Raw genomic sequence first — 24,538 nt, 5'->3', positions numbered from 1 at the left:
ACTAAGGCTGGTGGGAGTCATATCATGTATTATATTATCAAACTAATGCTGGTGGAGTCATATCATGTATTATATTATAACACTAATGCTGGTGGAGTCATATCATGTATTATATTATAACACTAAGGCTGGTGGGAGTCATATCATGTATTAAATTATCACACTAAGGCTGGCGGGATTCATACCATGTATTAAATTATCACACTAAGACTGGTGGGAGTCATATCATGTATTATATTATCAAACTAAGGCTGGTGGGAGTCATATCATGTATTATATTATCACACTAAGGCTGGTGGGAGTCATATCATGTATTATATTATCAAACTAAGGCTGGTGGGAGTAATATCATGTATTATATTATCACACTAAGGCTGGTGGGAGTAATATCATGTATTATATTATCACACTAAGGCTGGTGGGAGTAATATCATGTATTATATTATCACACTAAGGCTGGTGGGATTCATATCATGTATTATATTATCACACTAAGGCTGGTGGGAGTCATATCATGTATTAAATTATCACACTAAGGCTGGTGGGAGTCATATCATGTATTATATTATCACACTAAGGCTGGTGGGATTCATATCATGTATTATATTATAAAACTAAGGCTGGTGGGAGTCATATCATGTATTATATTATCAAACTAATGCTGGTGGAGTCATATAATGTATTATATTATAACACTAATGCTGGTGGAGTCATACCATGTATTATATTATAACACTAAGGCTGGTGGGAGTCATATCATGTATTAAATTATCACACTAAGGCTGGTGGGAGTCATATCATGTATTAAATTATCACACTAAGGCTGGTGGGATTCATATCATGTATTATATTATAAAACGAAGGCTGGTGGGAGTCATATCATGTATTATATTATCAAACTAATGCTGGTGGAGTCATATCATGTATTATATTATAACACTAAGGCTGGTGGGAGTCATATCATGTATTAAATTATCACACTAAGGCTGGTGGGATTCATACCATGTATTAAATTATCACACTAAGGCTGGTGGGAGTCATATCATGTATTATATTATCACACTAAGACTGGTGGAGTCATATCATGTATTATATTATCAAACTAAGGCTGGTGGGAGTCATGTCATGTATTATATTATCAAACTAAGGCTGGTTGGAGTCATATCATGTATTATATTATCACACTAAGGCTGGTGGGAGTCATATCATGTATTAAATTATCACACTAAGGCTGGTGGGAGTCATATCATGTATTATATTATCACACTAAGGCTGGTGGGAGTAATATCATGTATTATATTATCAAACTAAGGCTGGTGGGAGTAATATAATGTATTATATTATCACACTAAGGCTGGTGGGAGTAATATCATGTATTATATTATCACACTAAGGCTGGTGGGAGTCATATCATGTATTATATTATCACACTAAGGCTGGTGGGAGTCATATCATGTATTAAATTATCAAACTAAGGATGGTGGGAGTCATATCATGTATTGTACTATCACACTAAGGCTGGTGGGAGTCATATCATGTATTAAATTATCACACTAAGGCTGGTGGGATTCATATCATGTATTATATTATAAAACTAAGGCTGGTGGGAGTCATATCATGTATTATATTATCAAACTAATGCTGGTGGAGTCATATCATGTATTATATTATCAAACTAATGCTGGTGGAGTCATATCATGTATTATATTATAACACTAAGGCTGGTGGGAGTAATATCATGTATTATATTATCACACTAAGGCTGGTGGGAGTCATATCATGTATTATATTATCACACTAAGGCTGGTGGGAGTCATATCATGTATTATATCATCAAACTAAGGATGGTGGGAGTCATATCATGTATTGTACTATCACACTAAGGCTGGTGGGAGTCATATCATGTATTAAATTATCACACTAAGGCTGGTGGGATTCATATCATGTATTATATTATAAAACTAAGGCTGGTGGGAGTCATATCATGTATTATATTATCAAACTAATGCTGGTGGAGTCATATCATGTATTATATTATAACACTAATGCTGGTGGAGTCATATCATGTATTATATTATAACACTAAGGCTGGTGGGAGTCATATCATGTATTAAATTATCACACTAAGGCTGGTGGGAGTCATATCATGTATTAAATTATCACACTAAGGCTGGTGGGATTCATATCATGTATTATATTATAAAACTAAGGCTGGTGGGAGTCATATCATGTATTATATTATCAAACTAATGCTGGTGGAGTCATATCATGTATTATATTATAACACTAATGCTGGTGGAGTCATATCATGTATTATATTATAACACTAAGGCTGGTGGGAGTCATATCATGAATTAAATTATCACACTAATGCTGGTGGGAGTCATATCATGTATTAAATTATCACACTAAGGCTGGTGGGATTCATATCATGTATTATATTATAAAACTAAGGCTGGTGGGAGTCATATCATGTATTATATTATCAAACTAATGCTGGTGGAGTCATATCATGTATTATATTATCAAACTAATGCTGGTGGAGTCATATCATGTATTATATTATAACACTAAGGCTGGTGGGAGTAATATCATGTATTATATTATCACACTAAGGCTGGTGGGAGTCATATCATGTATTATATTATCACACTAAGGCTGGTGGGAGTCATATCATGTATTATATCATCAAACTAAGGATGGTGGGAGTCATATCATGTATTGTACTATCACACTAAGGCTGGTGGGAGTCATATCATGTATTAAATTATCACACTAAGGCTGGTGGGATTCATATCATGTATTATATTATAAAACTAAGGCTGGTGGGAGTCATATCATGTATTATATTATCAAACTAATGCTGGTGGAGTCATATCATGTATTATATTATAACACTAATGCTGGTGGAGTCATATCATGTATTATATTATAACACTAAGGCTGGTGGGAGTCATATCATGTATTAAATTATCACACTAAGGCTGGTGGGAGTCATATCATGTATTAAATTATCACACTAAGGCTGGTGGGATTCATATCATGTATTATATTATAAAACTAAGGCTGGTGGGAGTCATATCATGTATTATATTATAACACTAATGCTGGTGGAGTCATATCATGTATTATATTATAACACTAAGGCTGGTGGGAGTCATATCATGTATTAAATTATCACACTAAGGCTGGCGGGATTCATACCATGTATTAAATTATCACACTAAGACTGGTGGGAGTCATATCATGTATTAAATTATCAAACTAAGACTGGTGGGAGTCATATCATGTATTATATTATCAAACTAAGGCTGGTGGGAGTCATATCATGTATTATATTATCACACTAAGGCTGGTGGGAGTCATATCATGTATTATATTATCAAACTAAGGCTGGTGGGAGTAATATCATGTATTATATTATCACACTAAGGCTGGTGGAAGTCATATCATGTATTATATTATCACACTAAGACTGGTGGAGTCATATCATGTATTATATTATCAAACTAAGGCTGGTGGGAGTCATATCATGTATTATATTATCAAACTAAGGCTGGTTGGAGTCATATCATGTATTATATTATCACACTAAGGCTGGTGGGAGTCATATCATGTATTAAATTATCACACTAAGGCTGGTGGGAGTCATATCATGTATTATATTATCACACTAAGGCTGGTGGGAGTAATATCATGTATTATATTATCAAACTAAGGCTGGTGGGAGTAATATCATGTATTGTATTATCACACTAAGGCTGGTGGGAGTAATATCATGTATTATATTATCACACTAAGGCTGTTGGGAGTCATATCATGTATTATATTATCACACTAAGGCTGGTGGGAGTCATATCATGTATTAAATTATCACACTAAGGCTGGTGGGAGTCATATCATGTATTATATTATCACACTAAGGCTGGTGGGAGTCATATCATGTATTATATTATCACACTAAGGCTGGTGGGAGTCATATCATGTATTGTACTATCACACTAAGGCTGGTGGGAGTCATATCATGTATTAAATTATCACACTAAGGCTGGTGGGATTCATATCATGTATTATATTATCATACTAAGGCTGGTGGGAGTCATATCATGTATTATATTATCGTACTAATGCTGGTGGAGTCATGTCATGTATTATATTATCAAACTAAGACTGGTGGGAGTCATATCATGTATTATATTATCAAACTAAGGCTGGTGTGGGTCACGTGGTTGCCAGTGTTTCTAATCCACTGTGGTTGACTGATAAAGAGTTTCACTATCAGACAGGATGTCAAGGTATGCTTGTAATCGTTAAGGACTGGGGAGTTTTTCAGAAGAAAAAAACTAAACTGAATTGAGCTAAACACAGACAAAATCCTAGAGGAAAACCTGTTTCAATCTGCTTTCCACCAGACACTGTGAGATTAATTCACCTTTAAGCAGGACAACAACCTACAACAGAAGGACAAATATACACTGGAGTTGCTTACCAAGAAGACAGTCAATGTTCCTGAATGGCCAACTGACTGAACTTAAAGCATTTTGAAAAGAATAATGGGAAAATGTTGGATTTTTTTTTACATTATAAGTCATCTAGCAGACGCTCTTATCCAGAGCGACTTACAAATGAGAAAGTTCATACATATTCATCCTGGTCCCCCCGTGGGAATTGAACCCTGGTCCCGCCGTGGGAATTGAACCCACAACCCTGGCATTGCAAGCGCCATTCTCTACCAACTGAGCCACACGGGACGATGTTGCACAATCCAGGTGTAGAAAGCTCCTATACATTTAACAGAAATAGTCACAGCTGTAATCGCTGCCAAATGCGCTTCTACATAGTATTGACTTAGGGGTGTGAATACTTATGTAGATTCTATATTATATTTCAATTTCAATACATTTGCAAACATTTCTAAAAAATATGTTCTAACTTTGTCGTTATGGGGTATTTTGTGTAGTTGAGAGAGAAAATATATTTACCACATTTTAAATTCAGTCTGTAACACAATAAAATGTGTAAAAAGTCTAAGGGTGTGAATACTTTCTGAAGTCACTGTATGTTAAGATAAATGCTCTAATTGTAAGTCTGATAAATGACTCAAATGGAAATGTAATAGAAATTCATGGTAAATAATGTATTGTGTAACTTTGGAGTCACTTTTATTGTAAATAAGAATAGAATACGATAAAGCTACCTGAGTTAAAGAGTTACAACGGTTAACAGAATCATCTTAAATTGGATTATCTTAAATTTGTTTGTCTTTATTAAAATTGCATGGCATGCACAAGTCATCTCCCGACATGGATCAATGTTGAATATTGCAGGTCCTCCGGTGTGACCATGCTGAATAAGAGGTTATACACCAAAGTGTATTTCACAACAGGAGGATTTCAACCAAACCAAATAGAAGGGATGATGTACCCTCTAAATAATCACACACTCTATCCAACACATTTACATGTGTACTACATTTAGTGTGTATACTTCATACGTTTTCTTACATGAGATTTATACATTAGGTGAAGCAGTCAAATCACGGGCAGGTATTTATGACATAAGCTACTGAAAGAATGTTGATGCTAGTGTTGAAGAGCCAGTCTCCCTTGAGCCGCATGATTGAAGTTGGGCCGAGTGCTGCACCTGTTGAGGCAGGTCTGAGGTTGTTGGGGCTGGGTCTTGTTCTGCCCATGTTGAGACTGGGCCTGGTTATTCCCATGTTGAGACTGGGCCTGGTTCTTCCCATGTTGTGGGCTGGGGGTGTTGAAAATGGTCCAAATGCTGCTTTTGTTGAGGCTGGGCTGGGGGGTTTGAGGCTGGGCCTGGTACCACCACTGTTGAGGCAGGTCTGAGTTTTTGGAGGCTGTCCAGGTGCTGCCCCTGTTTAGGCTGGGGCTGATGCTGGTGGCCCTGTTAGGCCCTGTGTGCTGGGGCCTCCCGCTCTCTTGCCCTGTAGGGTAAAATGAACCGTACACATAAATAGCAACACAAGAACATAGATGGCGAGAGTCAGCAGTACCTGAACATATAGAAGAGCATGTAGGCACTCCGGGCTCTGGTCCTCAGCACAGTGGCTTCATTGGACATTGACACCTGGCTGTCGTTACAGCAGAACCAGTTTCCACTGGCATGCAAGATGTCACTAATGTAGTGCCCTGTGGAACAAGGAAGACAGACTAGAGGTCAATGGTCAGGCTATTGTGGGTAATAGAGTGTGTTGTAACAGTTAAACAGTTCCTTTGTGAGGTATTTTATCTGTTATATGTGTCAAGTTTTGAAATCAGAGATAAACAAATACACGTGGCGTATAATTAGGCATGTCTCTCCATTCTTTTGAATTAAATTGCGTAAACTCTAAACATATTGCAGTGCTTGTTGGGATGGCACTTCACTCTGAAGCCTGCAGACTTGCTCGCTTGGCCGAAGTGGCTATTGGAGGGTCTAATTATCCCCAACACCAGGGTTCCCCAAATGTCGGCCCGTGGGACAAATTTGTCCCACAATGTTTTCTGACCAAATAAAATGTAATTGTTAAAAGACTGTAAAAACACCAGCAAATCAGCTCCAAGTGATTTTCATTTTGGAAATCTGTTTCAATGTATTCCCACGCACAATAAAGAGATATATGTGATTGTACACAAATGTAAGCAAGGTTTGAATTTAGTCAAATATTGTATCTGTTTGGGCTTCTTACGGTCAATTTGCAGTCTACAAATTAATAGTAATTTTGTTCCATACCGTTGCCCATCTGGCTAAGAAAAGAAATGGACACGAAGCTGAATCTAGTTTATTATCCCTGGCCTTTAAGATACTTGTGTATACGGCAGAGGCACACGTTAACGCGCAAATTAAGAGCCGAGGAGAAGGAAGTGACTTGGAATTCAGCTGATGTCATATGTATTGTGCATCTGCATGTGTGTGTTTTATGGTATTTACTTACCGGAGTTTGCGGAGCCTCCCAAATGAGAGACTACGCCAGTCAGCTGGTAGTAACCATTCACTGACTGCACTGGCTGCTGCTTCTGTAAGAAAACACATGTGATCGTAGGATTCTCATTTCCTCCACAGTCCACCACAGTCTACAGTCTACTACAGTAATAGTCTACTACAGGAGGTCTACTACATTGTGTACTCCTCATAACTATCTCAGTGTTCTGTCATAACTTATTTTTCACTGGTTTCACTCTCTATCTCTCTCTCTCTTCTCACCACTGAGGCTGTCAGCAGCACTTTTCCTGGTTCCTGGTCATTTGAATCTGAGGGGTCAAATATACATATCAAGAGCTGTGAAAACGTGGTCACTTGTCTGAAATGCTCTGGACTAAAACAGCTCCCATACATCACTAAAGATGTCTGAGAAACATTTTAAATTGCAGCTTCCAGCTTCTCTGTCAGCAGGACCGTTTTGGGAGTGGGTGGTTTGTGTGGTGTTGGAGCAAGAATAGTGTTACGGTGCCATGACTTACCTGAACAACAGAGGGCCCCGTCTTTGGCCTCTCCAGGTGGGCTGGAGACTAGGCTGGCGAGGGCCTGGGGGATGGACCCCTGGATGCTGGGGGCCTGGTTGGTGAGGGCCTGTGGGCTGGCACTGTGCAGGTGTGGCACCATGTCCCCACAGAGGGTGGAGAGCCTCAACTCCGAAGGAAACAAAAGAGGAGCCTCCAGCTTCTCCAACCCCCCAGGTCCTCCAAACCTCTTCAGATGCAGAACCAGCACACTGCCCAGAGACAGAGAGGAAGAGAGATGAACAGACAGACAATGAAACCAGTCAACAAAATAACAGATTAGTGAAATGTGGTGCTCATCCCTAAGTCCTACAACCTGCTCAGGAAGGTAACTACTCCTAAAGGCTCAGGACACAATGAACACTCATTTCATGAAACACTGCTCGTCCTATGAGAGGTTATAAAGGGACAACTCACAGAGGCAGTGTGTGGAACTGCTCCACCATTAAGGCGTGGAGACCTTTACAGCCCTCACATGTGAATTCAACCTTTTCACCCTGGTTAGAAACAAAAGCATTACAAAATGAATGACACCACTACAATAATAAGATAGCGTATTCTGAGGCAGTGGGCAGCTTGCCCTGGGTGTTAGTCTCTACATGCAGGGCTGAGCCCTAAGTGCTGACTTTGAAAGTGAGTGCTAGGCTGCTCAGCAAGGTGCGCTCAGGGCTGAAGTCCAATGAGAGGTGGTTGTAGTCCTCTCTGGTGGACGACTCGCGCCCACAGCTTCAGAAGCAGCACAAAGAGAAGGAAAATGCATCAAGTCTGTTTCTGTTTCAGGTCTCTACAATGTTTCTGTTATGCCATGTGTTTTGTAATATTGTTTTTAGAAAGATCATGTTCTCAGTAGATACATTACAACCAATGGGATCTTTTACCTGGTACATGTGCGCACCGACACAAGCTGGAACTCCAGCTGAGAAACAGGGCAGGAATAGTTCACCCCGAGTGTCTTCAGTATCATGCCCTCCTCCTTCAGCTGGCACAGCATGTTCACTAGTAACTCGTGTGCGTCCTATGATGAGGAAGAGAGAGAAACACACCAAGATAAAAACAAATGATGAAGAGAAAATTAACCTTTGCAAAAAAGAGTGCTCGTACACAAGAGAGTAGTGCCTCAGTTACCTGTTGCGTGTCCTCCAGATACTTCAAATCGTATCCCGACAAGGAGTACTTGACCTTCCACATGAAGTCTGCTTTTGAGGCCTGGTTTGCCACACTGTCAGGTAGACTCAAACGGTGCACATCAGACAGACACCTGTAGCGGAGACAGAGAGTAAATGAGCAGCTGACTGGATGGTGTCAACCTACTGGCTTACGCCTGAAGAGGCAGATGAGTATATACAAATATGTTTTATCTAGCGGCACCCCATCATTAGAAATGATTCATTCGAGTCAATTCAATTTCACCTTTGAGGATGGACAATGAAGCCAAACAACAAAAATGTGTTGTTTATTCTCCTAAGATATTTGGTTTGGATACCGCTCTCAATTCCAGAGCATTTAAAAAAACGACCAAATGTTCAAAGGTAATGTGGAATGTTCCGTCAATGAGCATTATGGGTCATGTAGTCATTCTACACTTTCCAAATTGGCCTACAAATGCCTACATCATAATCATTGTGTCATTGTTTTTGCTCTTGGTTATGAAGATTCCCAAAAACAAAACAAAAACTGAAAACAAAAAATAGAAAAAAAATACAATACACAGCAACATATGAGGTGGGAGAGCATTTTCACTAATCCTAACCCTTTTCCTAAACTTACCTAACCTGCTACGACAATCACTTTCTATAGAAGTGGCGTGAAAAGTGTCCCTTCTTTAATTTATGACCACAAATAATGGGTGTGTGGGGTGAGTGTCTGCTTTTGAGCCTTCCTTACCTGAGCAGGTTGGAGAAGGGGGAGGAGCTCCAGAGTTGTTCCTGGTGCAGGATTTCCTTTGAGAAGGACGGCAGGACCAGGAGACACTGCAGGGTGGCGTTAAGGAAGCAAGTGTTGCCAATGTTAGGCAACCTGTGAAGAAGAAGCAGCCATCAGTACACACATAGAGATGAATCATAAACCTTCATATCTCTATAAAGTGGTGATAATGGCAGCCATCTTGGTCAGGGATAAATGATATTTAACACAAAGAAGTGGATGTCCTTTAGACCAAGGTTGAAATAATTTATGGGTTTATAAATATCTAATAAAACGAACATGCTCGATAGTAAGCCCTATCCCCATAGTATATCAGACACTGATCTCTAAACAACAAAGAACTTATATTCAATGCATTTGCAGTGTGTTGTGGTTTACCCAAGAAGTTCCATGTTGACCAGTGCCCCCCGTTCTCCTCTGGCCCCCTGGGTCTCTTCTGGCCCTCTGGTTGCTGAGCTGGCCCTGGGAAGAGTCATGCTTCTGGTGGCTGAACTGGCCCTGGAAAGAGTCATGCTTCTGGTGGCTGAGCTGGCCCTTGAAAGAGTCATGCTTCTGGTGGCTGAACTGGCCCTGGGAAGAGTCATGCTTCTGGTGGCTGAGCTGGCCCTGGGAAGAGTCATGCTTCTGGTGGCTGAACTGGCCCTCGGAAGAGTCATGTTTCTGGTGGCTGAGCTGGCCCTGGGAAGAGTCATGCTTCTGGTGGCTGAGCTGGCCCTCGGAAGAGTCGTGCTTCTGGTGGCTGAGACTGGCCTCTGGGGTCTTGGGCTAGAGTGTTCCTGAAGAGACAGAGGTCTGGAGGAAGGAGAGAAGCAGGTCTCAAGCCTCCAACACAGAGATAGTATCACTCTCCACAGTCTCTCTATTAAATACTATACTGTACTATAAACACAGTCTGATTAGTTATGTATGTACTGCTGTCCATATAAATGCAGTGTACCAAGTAGACCAGGGCAATAGGTTAGTACTCTCTTTATCCACTAGATGTGGATAGAAGAGCCTAAAACTAAAGTTTGACAAAAATAACTTTCTGGGACTGTGTTTATCAAGCGTCAGAGTAGGAGTCTGATCTAGGATCAGTTTTGCCTTTTAGATCATAATAAATCAGATTATTATGGACAGAGAAGACCTGATCCTAGATTAGCACTCGTACTCTTGATAAACACTGGCCCTGGTCTTGTAGCACTAAACCCAACTCTCCAGAGACTCTAGGATGGCACTGTACTTTATGTTTGAATTACCTGACTGTTGTGCCCTCCTGGCTGGTGTCTCCATGACAGTCCAGAGGGTTGGTAGGAGAGGGAGAACTAGGATGGGACACCACTGGAGAGGATTTCACTGGGGAAGGGTGTTTGGCAGGTGACCGGGGTACAGAGGGCTGTTTAGCAGGAGAGCAAGGCTGAGAGGAACATTTAACAGGAGAGGGAGGTGGATGGAGGGAGGAGAGTTGATCAGAGGGTGAGGGATCAGAGGTGGCGAAGCCATTCTGTTCAGAATGGTCAGATGGAATTGGAGAGGGGGATGAAGTGCCCCTCTCCTTCTTCTTTCTTGTCTTCTGCTCCACATCAACTGAATTTGCTTTCTGACGTTTTTTCTGTTGACAAGAAGATGTGATAGTGCTAAATCCTTTTTTCCTTGATCCCCAGCCAATGGAAGAGGGGCGTCATCAGAATAGGAAGAGGTAGGCCTAAATTAGAGGAACTTAGCTATCTATCCTAAACCTCAAATAACACAGTATAGACAGGTTACATTGAGTGACATTTGCAAAAGCCAAACTTCATGTACATTTCATGTACATTTTTTATGTATTTGTCAATCAGAATGTACTTTAACTTGTACTCTTCCCACTAGGTCTATATAAGAAATACTACTCTAGAATATAAGTAGTTGTTAATCGATTAAATGACCTGATTTCATACCTTTTTGCACCAGCAGAAACAAGCCATGTCAATAACCAATGAAGACTGATACATTTCCTCATTAACCCATTGTTCAAATTGGCTTTAAGACCATTGTGATGTCATCGGTCATGTATGACACCACCATCTGGGAACCCAATCTCTAATATTTTAAAATATATTGTTCAATGAACAAATATGTTTTATTGAAGAGCAAAGTTATGCAGTATACATACAATATTGTAGATAATATGTTCCATTGTTTTCTTGTTTCTTTTTATACATTCAATTTTTTGTGTGTTGTTTCATTGAACGTACGACCACAATAAAGGTATTTTAAGTGCCTTCATCTTCATCTTCCTTGTTTTTTGACAGCTTCCATGTTGTTTGTGGTTTGGTCATCGGTTTATTTAAATGCTCAATGCTTTTTCTATCCACCAGCAGATGGACAAAGGGTTGGTTAAAAGAATGTGAACAGGTGATAGAGATTTAGCCTAAACCTCAAACAACAATCCAGATTGGTTAGGGACAGTTTTCCATATTCAATCTTGCCCTGGGGGCAGCTCTGCCTCAAGGACATAATGAATGTGATTGGTTCAATTAAAGCTTAATGGTCAGTGGGCAGAGCTTACAGTGCAAGTTAAATACACTTACTAGGTGATAGGTTGGTGGTGAATGTAAGGCATAACACAAGGTTCCTGGCTTGAATTTTGTTTTCTAACCTCACTCCAACCCCTAAACAATTCTTCTTACCTAAACTTAACCCAACCCTAGTTAGAGTCCCAGATCTGTTTAGTGCTGTCTTGCCAACTCCTACAGTGGTTCTTCCTTAAAAACCTATCTGGGATAGCGGGACGGTAGCGTCCCACCTGGCCAATAGCCAGGGAAAATGTAGAGTGCCAAATTCAAAAAAATTATATAAAATCAAACTTTCATTAAATCACACATATAAGATACCAAATTAAAGCTACACTCGTTGTGAATCCAGCCAACATGTCAGATTTCAAAAAGGCTTTTCGGCGAAAGCATAAGATGCTATTATATGATGATAGCACAATGTCAACAAAGAGAGTGTAGCATATTTCAACCATGCCTGCGCTACTCAAAACGCAGATATAAATTATAAAACATGCATTACCTTTGACAAGATTCTTTTGTTGGCACTCCAATATGTCCCATGAACATCACAAATGGTCCTTTTGTTCGATTAATTCCTTCCATATATATACAAATTGTCCATTTATTTGGCGCCTTTGATCCAGAAAAAAACAGCTTCCAATTTGCGCAAAGTCACTACACAATATCTCAAAAATTACCTCTAAACTTTGCCAAAACATTTCAAAGTACTTTTGTAATACAACTTAAGGTATTTGTAAACGTTAATAATCGATCAAATTGAAGACGGGTCTATCTGTTTTCAATACAGGAGATCAACAAACAAAGCTACATTTTTTTAGTCTTGCGCAACTCTCAAACAGTACACAAGACGTGTACTCTACTTCCTGATGGCCTTCTTCTTCATTGCACAAATGAATAACCTCAACCTATTTCGCAAGACTAGTGACATCCAGTGGAAGCAGTAGGAACTGAGAACAGAGTGATTAGAAATCTGGCCTCCCAATGAAAACTCATTGAACAGACAGTGACTTTAAAAAAAAAAAAAAAAAATAATGGTTAGTCCTCAGGGTTTTGCCTGCTACATAAGTTCTGTTATACTTACAGATATGATTCAAACAGTTTTAGAAAGTGTCTTCTATCCAAATCTACTAATAATATGCATATCTTATATTCTGGGGATGAGTAGAACGAAGTTGAAACTGGGCACGCTATTTTTCCCAAAGTGAAAACTCTGCCCCCTATCCTAGAGAACAATAGCTCGTTATGTACAGTTGCATTGCATGTCGTCTGTACACAAATATCTCTCTCCCCCAATGGGTTTTTATTGGCATGGGAAACATGTGTTTATCTTGCCAAAGCAAGAAACAAAAAACATAATTAAAAAAACTGTTTAAAAGGGGGGCGGAGTGGTAGGATTAGGGGAAAATAATAAATGAAAATATATACAAAAATATATACATTTTATATACATTTTCCCCCAAACTATATGGGGGATTGGAAATGATGGAGACAATTACATTGATGGAAGTTACAACTTATCCGCAATATTAAAGCTGATCTACCCAATAAAAAATTACAATTAAATGTACTGTAAACATTGCACTCACATGTTTCAAAAGAATAAAGATGTTTCAAATGTTAGATTATCAGCTACAGTGTTTTAACAATGTGCAAATAGTTGTAGTGTGAATAGTAGGGTAAGATAAATAAACAGATAAATATTGGTGGTATTTACAATGTTGTTTGTGCTCCATTGGTTGCCCTGTTTTCATGGCAATCTTGTTGCTGTGATCAAATCAGATCAAAATGTATTTGTCACGTGCACCGAATACAACAGGTGTAGACCGTACAGTGAAATGCTTACTTACAGGTCCTAACCATCAGTGAAATGTTTAAGTAAAAATAGGTATTAGATCACCTAACTTATGCGAGTTTGTCAATGTTTGATTTGTTTTCTAATTCTTTGTGGGTCTGTGTGATCTGTGGAAAATATGTGTCTCTGATGTGGACATACATTTGGTAGGAGGTTAGGAAGTGCAGCTCAGTTTCCCCCTCATTTTGTGGGCAGTGTGCACATAGCCTGTCTTCTCTCAAGAGCCAGGACTGCCTATGGCGGCATCTTTCAATAGCAAGACTAGGCTCACTGAGTCTGTACATATTTAAGACTTTTCTTCATTTAGGGTCAGTCACAGTGGTCAGCTATTCTGCCACTGTGTACTCTCTGTTTAGGGCCAGACAGCATTCCAATGTGCTCTGTTTTTGGTTGATTATTTCCAGTGTGTCAAATAGTTATCTTATTGTTATTATAGTTTGGCTGGGTCTAATTGTGTTTCTGTCATGGGGCTCTGTGGGGTCTGTTTGTGTTTGTGAACAGAGCCCCAGAACCAGCTGGCTGAGACTTCTCTAGGTTCATCTATCAAGGTGAGGGCTTTGTGGTGATCTTTTCCAGCTCTTTTCTGGATTTTGATAATTAGCGGGTTTAGTCCTAATTCTGCGCAGTGTGCATTGTTTGGGGTATTGTGGATGCTGTAACAGATGTATAATAGCACAAATTGTATATAATCGTACACATTTATGAATATACAAATGTATTTTTTGGTCTTCATTTAATGTTGTGGTTAGGCATAAGGTTAGCAGTGTGGTAAAGGTTAGGGTTCAAATCAGATTTTAAGAAGAGAAATTGTAGAAAAAGGCCAGATAGTGATGACTGAAAAAAAGTGGTATTACAGACTTGCCTTTGGGATTTTTCTCTATTCATCCTTCCTCGATTTTTTTTTCACACCCCTTTTTCCTCGCTGCCTTCTCAAAATTCATTGGAAAATACAATCCTAGGGTAGGTACTTTGAAACTTCAAGGAGTTTAGGAGGAGAGGAATACAGGAAAGACTAATTGAGATATTTCTTTGTTGGCCGAGTATGGTTCCCAATTAGAGGCAGCTGTCTATCGTTGTCTCTGATTGGGGATCATACTTAGGCAGCCCTTTTTCCCACCTTCAGTTGTGGGATCTTGTCTTTTTGTGTTGCATGTGTTGCACTCCTAGCTTTACGTTCGTTGAGTTGTTTATTGTTTTTTGGTGGAACATTTATAATTAGAGAAAATGTACGCCTACCACGCTGCACCTTGGTCTCCTTCTATCAACGAGCCTAACAGGCGGTAGGCCCCAGGAACGAGAACGTGACCCGGGGGACTGCAGTTCCATCTGCTGTTCAAAGAAGGTAGAGCTGGTGGTAAAGGAGAGGGCAGGCAACGTGGGTGTGTGTTTGGGCTCAGTGAAAGACGTGGTGGGGTGGTTGAGAGCTCTACAGCCCAGGGCCCGGTTTCCCAAATGCATCGTAAGTCTCCATCATTATTACCACAGAATCCTTTTGTTCTAAGATGAACTTAGACTTAAAACTATTTTGGGAAACCGGGCCCAGGTCTCTGTCACCAACACTACAGCTGTACCTGTAGTTAGTACTACATCCGCCCAGGTCTCTGTCACCAACACTACAGCTGTACCTGTAGTTGGTACTACATCCACCCAGGTCTCTGTCACCAACACTACAGCTGTACCTGTAGTTAGTACTACGTCCACCAGAGGGCCACCTATGACTCTGTCCCTGTATCTAAGGATCTGTGTGATGCTTTCTCTCCTCCTGTGGAATAGAGTAGAGCTATAGAGTTGTATAATAGTTAATGTAGGTAGATGTCATGTGGAACAGTGGAATCAGTGCAGAGAGAGTTGTGTCATTAGATGTAACCAGTATGTATATGTTATGTTGTACTGAAAGACAGGGTGGAGATGTGAATGTTTTGTCATAATACATGTGAAGGGTTTTTATTCCTCTTTCTATTCTATTACATCTGTCAAACTGAAACTATGGAGATATTGTCAGAACGTCTGCTTTTTCATTCTGAGAAACTCTTCACCCTCAGCATAGATAAAAAAAGACCCTTACTATAAATGGCCATTGGTGGCCGGTCACACCACGGGGGGAAGTTTCCCCTACGTACAGATCTAGGGTCAGGTTTCTCTCCCCCAATCTTAACCTTAACCATTAGTTGTGGAAATGTAAAACCGGCCTAAGATCAGCGTCTAGGGACAACTTCCCCCCTCACCACCAGTCATAGAGTGAGAGCCATAATGTCTTCTCAATTTGAAGGCTGGGGGGCTGTAAACTCAGTCAGGATATATGTAGTGTATATGTCAATTAACAGGATCCCAAATAATTTTAACAGATACAAAATTGTGACCCTATCAATTCATACATACATCATATAATATGATATAGAGTCACATCATGTATTATATTATCAAACTAAGGCTGGTTGGAGTCATATCATGTATTATATTATCAAACTAAGGCTGGTGGGAGTCATATAATGTATTATATTATCAAACTAAGACTGGTGAGAGACATGTAATGTGGTATATTATCAAACTAAGGCTGGTGGGAGTCATATCAAGTATTATATTATCACACTAAGGCTGGTGGGAGTCATATCATGTATTATATTATCACACTAAGTCTGGTGGGAGTCATATCAAGTATTATATTATCACACTAAGGCTGGTGGGAGTCATAAAATGTATTATATTATCACATTAAGACTGGTGGAGTCATATCATGTATTATATTATCAAACTAAGGCTGGTGGGAGTCATATAATGTATTATATTATCAAACTAAGACTGGTGAGAGACATGTAATGTGGTATATTATCAAACTAAGGCTGGTGGGAGTCATATCAAGTATTATATTATCACACTAAGGCTGGTGAGAGTCATATCATGTATTATATTATCACACTAAGACTGGTGGGAGTCATATCATGTATTATATTATCACACTAAGGCTGGTGGGAGTCATATCATGTATTATATTATCACACTAAGGCTGGTGGGAGTCAAATAATGTATTATATTATCACACTAAGGCTGGTGGGAGTCAAATAATGTATTATATTATCACACTAAGTCTGGTGGGAGTCATATCAAGTATTATATTATCACACTAAGGCTGGTGGGAGTCATATCATGTATTATATTATCACACTAAGGCTGGTGGGAGTCATATAATGTATTATATTATCACACTAAGGCTGGTGGGAGTCAAATAATGTATTATATTATCAAACTAAGACTCGTGGTAGTCATATCATGTATTATATTATCAAACTAAGACTGGTGGGAGTCATGTCATGTATTATATTATCAAACTAAGACTGGTGGAGTCATATCATGTATTATATTATCACACTAAGACTGGTGGGAGTCATATCATGGATTATATTATCAAACTAAGGCTGGTGGAGTCATGTCATGTATTATATTATCACACTAAGGCTGGTGGGAGTCATATCATGTATTATATTATCACACTAAGACTGGTGAGAGTCATATCATGTATTATATTATCACACTAAGACTGGTGAGAGTCATATTGTGTATTATATTATCACTTCATTTCAATCACATGTTTAATACTGATGAGCCCTGTGGGAAACATACATGTTTAGATTAGACACTAAGTCATGTGGTGACCAGTGTGGTGTTGATTTGACAGTTTCCTCTTCACTGTGGTTGACTATTTAAAAACATGTATCACTATAATAAGTCACACAGACCCAGGACAGTCCAGAGAGAACACATAGATAGAGACGTACATTAGAGCTGAGAAAAGTAGAAGTTACTGTATTGGACCACAAGTGTGTTAAGATGTCAGAGGGAGTCTATGAAAACACAGATGGATTTGAAGACGAGGAGCCTGATGCAATGAAGAACACAGACATTGATGGCCAATTATATGCCAACGTAAGAGCCTTCAAGCCCAGTACAAGAGATGGAGTTGTTGCTTCAGGTAAGATTGCACGGACACACACACACACACACAAACAAACACAAACACATAAGCACAAAAACAATTACAGGTGTGATAACCCTGTAGAACTCCAGCTTTATTTGTCTCAATCCTGGATGAAACATGACCAAAGATCTTTAATCATTTGTGATTCAGTACATGTTCAGTGGTGGAAGAGACCTTCTGGAGTTGCTGCAGTGTGTCTGGGGCTGCTGTGTGTTCTCCTACTGGCTGGGATCATAGTCCTGTCTGTCTACTGTAAGTTTAGTATGTTGTCACTGAGACTTAAGTAGCCTACTTAATCATACTTAATTAATAATGATGTGGTAGTTACATGTTTGATTAACTTTTCCCTTTTACAGATGGAGTCATTGGTCATCACGCCTCAACAGAGAGAGACCAGCTACAGGACGTAAACAGCCTTCTGACTAAAGAGAGAGACCAGCTACAGACCAAATACAACAACCTGACTAAAGAGAGAGACCAGCTACAGACCAGTTACAACAACCTGACTAAAGAGACCAGCTTCAGACTAGTTACAACAACCTGACTGAAGAGAGAGACCAGCTACAGACTGAGAGAGATGTTCTTAATGGGAGGTTTACCAATCTCAGTGAGTAAACATACAATAGTACACTTTCTTTAATCCCACACGCTTTATTGTGTGTCTGAATACTTTAGTATCTTGTGTGGTAAATTGAAAGAAATTCACGTCTTCATCTTGTAGAACAAACCTGTCCTGAAGGCTGGCAGAAGATTGAATCCAGTTGGTACTTCCTGTCTACTGAGACTAAAACCTGGAAGCAGAGCAGAGAGGACTGTCTGGAGAGAGGAGCAGACCTGGTGATCATAAACAGTAATAAGGAACAGGTGAGTGAGAGTGAGAGAGAGAGAGAGAGAGAGAGAGAGAGAGAGAGAGAGAGAGAGAGAGAGAGAGAGAGAGAGAGAGAGAGAGAGAGAGAGAGAGAGAGAGAGAGAGAGAGAGAGAGAGAGAGAGAGAGAGAGAGGATATGGGTGTGCAGGCGGTAAATATGATCAAACATATACGTATATATATTTATCTTTTTCAACAACAGGAGTTTCTCTTCAACCTCAACAAGAGAGTCTGGATTGGTCTGACTGACTCTGTTACTGAGGGGAACTTGATATGGGTGGACGGCACCCCACTGACCACCCCAAGGTAATATACTACTGCTCTAATAACACTGACCACCCCAAGGTAATATACTACTGCCCTAATAACACTGACCACCCCAAGGTAATACACTACTGCTCTAATAACACTGACCACCACAAGGTAATATACTACTGCTCTAATAACACTGACCACCCCAAGGTAATATACTACTGCTCTAATAACACTGACCACCCCAAGGTAATATACTACTGCTCTAATAACACTGACCACCCCAAGGTAATATACTACTGCTCTAATAACACTGACCACCACAAGGTAATACACTACTGCTCTAATAACACTGACCACCCCAAGGTAATATACTACTGCTCTAATAACACTGACCACCCCAAGGTAATATACTACTGCTCTAATAACACTGACCACCCCAAGGTAATATACTACTGCTCTAATAACACTGACCACCACAAGGTAATACACTACTGCTCTAATAACACTGACCACCCCAAGGTAATATACTACTGCTCTAATAACACTGACCACCCCAAGGTAATACACTACTGCTCTAATAACACTGACCACCCAAGGTAATATACTACTGCTCTAATAACACTGACCACCCCAAGGTAATACACTACTGCTCTAATAACACTGACCACCCAAGGTAATACACTACTGCTCTAATAACACTGACCACCCAAGGTAATATACTACTGCTCTAATAACACTGACCACCCCAAGGTAATACACTACTGCTCTAATAACACTGACCACAGAGTAAGGAGTAGGACTGATTCTCTGTGTTGTTCATACTCTAGGTCCTCCATACTCAACTAGTGAACCAACACTGACCACAGAGTAAGAGATGATAACTACTCTGACAATAAGGCTCCAATGTTCAGTTCAATCAACCTTTATCTATACAGGTTATTGTCAGGTACTGGTATTAATCATGATATCTGACTGTTGTTAACCCTGTAGGTACTGGTATTAACCATGATATCTGACTGTTATTAACCCTGTAGGTACTGGTATTAACCATGATATCTGACTGTTTTTAACCTTTGTAGGTACTGGTATTAATCATGATATCTGACTGTTGTTAACCCTGTAGGTGCTGGTATTAACCATGATATCTGACTGTTGTTAACCCTGTAGGTGCTGGTATTAACCATGATATCTGACTGTTATTAACCCTGTAGGTACTGGTATTAACCATGCTATCTGACTGTTGTTAACCCTGTAGGTACTGGCATCATCCACAGCCTGATAATGGTGCTGGCAGACGAGACTATGGTGAGGAGGACTGTGTTGAGATACGTACAGATCAGCGTCCTCTGGAGGCATGGAATGACTTGTCCTGTGACAGGGAAATCTACTGGGTTTGTGAGAAAGAGTTTTAACATCACCATGACAACATACTGTAACACATACAGCAGCACACAGTGCACACTACTTCCTCCTTCATTCTCTCTCTCTCTGTGTGTGTCTCTCTCACAGACATTCTCTCTCTGTCTTACACCCACATACACAACCTCACACACACATGCACACACACTGCATGCACACATGCATGCAAACCCATCTATTGTTGTGTTTGTGTGTAGTATTATATTAATAAAAGGCCTACTTATTTCCTGTTTGTAACTTCCTGTGTTTAATACGTCATCAGGTTCAACATGAAGGCAGTACATTTGTATTTTCTATACACATCATTTCTAATTCAAATATATTCTACAGATATTTACATGTTCCAGTTTAGGCCTGGTGAAAACATTCATTCTCAACAGTACCAAACCACCATTACATACACTGTATAGGAGTTGACTGTACCACCAATCAATTAGTGTAGTAGAGATATCAAAGGATATTCTCTAAATAATATTTAACAGTCAGTCGTTGTTGTCAATTTACATATAAGCACAATATCAAATGCTCATACTTGACTGTTGTTCTCCTATATGGGTCCCAAAAGAGGGAAGTGTAGTGGATATTTTCAGTGGTTCAACCAGCTGTCACTCAAAAACTCCTCAACCAATCAGGTTCATTAAAAGAGAGGGCAGCAGGTAGCCTAGCGGTTAAGATCGTTGGGCCAGGAACCAAAAGGTTGTTGGTTTGAATTCCTGAAACGACTATTTGAACAATCTGTCACTGTGCCCTTGAGCAAGGCACTTAACCCTAATTGCTCCTGTAAGTCTCTCTGGATAAGAGCATCTGCTAAATGAATAAACTGTAAATGTAGAGGTGAGCCCCGGTGGTTTATGTTGTCACCTCATCCTCACTGGTTAAGACTACCCACCCTCAATATCCACTTGGAGCAGTGTGTAGTGTCACATCTATTGTCTGGACATTATAATGACCCATGTTTGTAGTCCTGGACCTCCTGAACATGTTGATGTATATCTGGGAGTAAACAGAGGGTCCAAATCAGCAGAAAGTTGAAAGGAAGGGGGAGTTCTGGAAACTCCCTGAATTATCTTGGGGCTGTTACATGTGATATTTAATATGTGTTAACAACTAGCCTTTGTTCTCCACTTCCCCCCTATGATCTATATCTTCCTGGTATGATAGTGTCCTGTCCATCATCATCATATGCTGCAGAAAATGGTTTAAAAATAACCACTGTAACAATCTCTCTCTCTCACACACACACACACACACACGCATGCACGCACGCACGCACGCATGCACGCACGCACGCACACACACACACACACACACAGACGCACACACACACACATGCACACAAGTAAGTAAACTTGTTCTATTTTTTTATTAGCATAGCCACAACTACTGTTTCATCATTTTGATACTTAACTTTTGATAGAGTTAACACCTACAACAGTCACACAGACAGAGACACACAGAGACAGAGATATCACTAGAAGCAGAAACTTAACTTTTAGAGGACTTGCAGTTGACGTACGACGCCTCCTGATGGCCATGTTGGAAGACCACCACATTAATTAGAAGCAGAGACTTAGTGTATAGTAGACCTACATAGAAAGAAAGACCCAGGTATTGTTAAAGATGTGTCATGACTGGCCTGTTCGGGTCAGGTTACCGTGGACCACACTCCTACAGAGACATCTCTCACACCCGCCAGAGGGGGAGAGATGGAGAGGTCTGGAGGTGGGGGTTTTATGAAACCTCACACCCTTTGTAAATCTTAAGGCAGCAGAGAAAATCACTTTGTCCTCTTACTGTGGAGGAATGGAATGTATGTTGGGCCTATGGAGAACCTACCTCAGAACAGTAACATGCAATAAAGGGACTTTGGGACAATATGTTTTGTCAGACAAAATGGTGGTAATGACGATAGATGGAATATGAAAATAAATGTCGTTATAACAAAAACATTTTAACTTGAAGAGTTTTCACAATATGTACCTGATGTTTGCACACTGTACGTGGTGTGGAAAATGTCCAGATCAAATAGAATGTTTTTGAAAAGATTAAATGTGATGTTAGTTGTCGAAATTGGATATGAGTAAAATCCAGACTTTGCCTCGTAACTAGTTACGCCCAGAGAACTTGACAAAAGACGGAAACACCTCTTTCTGACCCGAGGGTATAAAACATGCGAGTTAAGAATTAACATAACAGACTACGTGACCATGTGCTGCAGCCAAGGTTCTATTTGTTGTAACCCCACAACGCAACACGAGGTTGAAGAAGACAAAGGAACCTTTTAACAAATCTATGCTACGGATGAGTAGCTGTGTTTTGAATTCTAGCAGGACCACCCGGTTACCACTCTCCAAGGAATCGCGTTGTCTACACTGCTTTCGTTCCTACGCTGGAGCCCTGAGCTACATGGCTGACCATACTCAGAAGACCCCCTTTCAGAACAAGGGCGAGGAAACAGACCACTAAGAGAAAGGACCCTGACATCGTGTGAACAATCAGAGAGTTACACCCGGTAACCAAAGAAGTGCTGCCATCAGAGAAGGAGGAACTCTGTCCACAAGGAGATGCCAAATCGGAGACCTTTGACACGTAATTACATCATTATATTCTGACCCATAAGAGAGGCAGTTCGGGGCAAGGTTAGGGCTAAACTAAGCATCGTTTACAAATGTACCCAAGTGTGCTTTTCTCTTGTGCTCTCTCACTTTTTCTCTCCTTTTAAATCCCCAATTTGTGTAACATGTGTCACATTGTTCCTAGGCCGTCATTGAAAATAAGAATTTGTTCTTAACTGACTTGCCTAGTTAAATAAAGGTAACATAAAAAAATCATAAAAATAATTGTGTTGGCCAGCTGTGTGTCTGGGCTCAGTGAAGGATTCTGTGGGGGTGCTTGTGAGCTCTACAGCCCAGGGCCTGGTTTCCCAAAATAATCTTAATTCTAAGTCCATCGTTTCAACTATAGGATCCTTCATTAAACTACGTTGTTTGTTTCATCAGGATGTTTCATTAAACTACGTTCTAATCAATAGCCTAGACTGTGTGTTTGTGTATGTGTATCTTATATTATCATTTTAGCTTGTTAGTAAATAAATAATCAACTCAATTGGTGTGGTACAGATTTATTTAGTGGGACTGGGGTTTGTGTAGATTCCCGGATTATGTGACGTTCAGGATGAGACTGTAGAGGGAATTAATTAATTAGCGAAGATTGTAAAATCGATATTCTGATATTCTTTGAGTTAATTTGGGAAATAGAAACTCAATAAAAGCAAACTTTCCCATGGTGCCCCAGGATGCTGAGTTAATAATTACCTGATTAATTGAATCACGTAATTATAAACAGTTAATCATTATCGATGAACAGCAGCCGTCACAATCAATACAACATCACGACAGATGTCAAAGGTCATCTATGCTGAACCAGATATGAAGTAGAAGGTCAAGTTTAACAGAGGTGAGATGGAGGAGAGGATTGTGGATATCTACGTCAGTGCAGACACCCTGAGAGACGGTGAGACCAGCACCAAGAGAGAAGAGACAGAGGACACTGCTCCTAATAATGGACCAGGAGACCAGCAAACAGGTAACACACACACACACACACACACACACACAAACACGCACGCACGCACGCACGCACGCACGTTACGCACGCACGCACGCACGCACGCACGCACGCACGCACACACGCACACACACACACACACACACACACACACACACACACACACACACACACACGCCCCTGGTAAATGCGTTGGGCACACCGTATCACCTTCTGGAGAGCCTCGCTTCCCTGTACCCACTAAGTGCTAGTGAGCATGTGATGTTGGGCTGTGTAAACCGGATGCAACCCGGATACAGACGTCCATGAATCTGCGTATGCGAACGTGAATACCTTGAAAACAACCACATCTTGGACACAGTCTCCAGTTCTGATTATACCTCAGTGGTGTCCTCTGACTGTCCGTTAACATGCAGCTCCTCAAACTGGCAGCTCTCTGCCAACCTCTCCGCCTGTGTCAAAGGGGCAGGAATCATCTGCATCAGCCTATACCAGGGCAATGGGACCCTCAACACTTCTAGGGCAGTGGGCCACAGATCCAAGAATGTGACCAGGTTGGACTACAGCTTCACCTGCTGTTCAAAGAAGGTAGAACTGTTGGTAGTGGACAGGGCATGCAACGTGGGTGTGTGTCTGGGCTCA

General features: G+C 40.3%; 1 protein-coding gene and 1 pseudogene across 3 annotated transcripts; one reads left to right on the top strand and one right to left on the bottom strand.

The window, feature by feature from the left end:
• Positions 1 to 5,140: 5,140 nt before the first annotated feature.
• Positions 5,141 to 12,806, bottom strand: LOC129855977 (ubiquitin carboxyl-terminal hydrolase 37-like). 3 transcript variants are annotated; one of them, XR_008759585.1, is made up of 12 exons: positions 12,462 to 12,806; positions 10,667 to 11,019; positions 9,807 to 10,220; positions 9,390 to 9,521; positions 8,631 to 8,763; positions 8,384 to 8,520; positions 8,132 to 8,231; positions 7,923 to 8,002; positions 7,467 to 7,717; positions 6,941 to 7,022; positions 6,020 to 6,155; positions 5,141 to 5,950 (listed from the first exon to the last, which is right to left on the bottom strand). XR_008759585.1 is itself a non-coding variant. In XM_055924109.1 (11 exons), the coding sequence occupies exons 3-11, from the start codon at positions 10,118 to 10,120 to the stop codon at positions 6,143 to 6,145; spliced, it is 1,242 nt and encodes a 413-aa protein (XP_055780084.1). In that variant the 5' UTR covers positions 10,121 to 10,220; positions 10,667 to 11,019; positions 12,462 to 12,806; the 3' UTR covers positions 5,141 to 6,142. The 3 variants fall into 3 exon arrangements, 2 of the variants coding, with proteins under 2 accessions (XP_055780084.1, XP_055780083.1); XM_055924109.1 differs by having other exon boundaries at positions 5,141 to 6,155; XM_055924108.1 differs by lacking the exon at positions 6,020 to 6,155.
• Positions 12,807 to 17,405: 4,599 nt separating this feature from the next.
• Positions 17,406 to 21,054, top strand: LOC129855997 (CD209 antigen-like protein E; annotated as a pseudogene).
• The last annotated feature ends 3,484 nt before the right edge of the window (positions 21,055 to 24,538 follow it).

The sequence above is a fragment of the Salvelinus fontinalis genome, chromosome 5 (genome assembly GCF_029448725.1).
Source record: "Salvelinus fontinalis isolate EN_2023a chromosome 5, ASM2944872v1, whole genome shotgun sequence".
Classification (NCBI taxonomy): domain Eukaryota; kingdom Metazoa; phylum Chordata; class Actinopteri; order Salmoniformes; family Salmonidae; genus Salvelinus; species Salvelinus fontinalis.
This window is presented reverse-complemented; position numbering and strand designations above follow the sequence as displayed.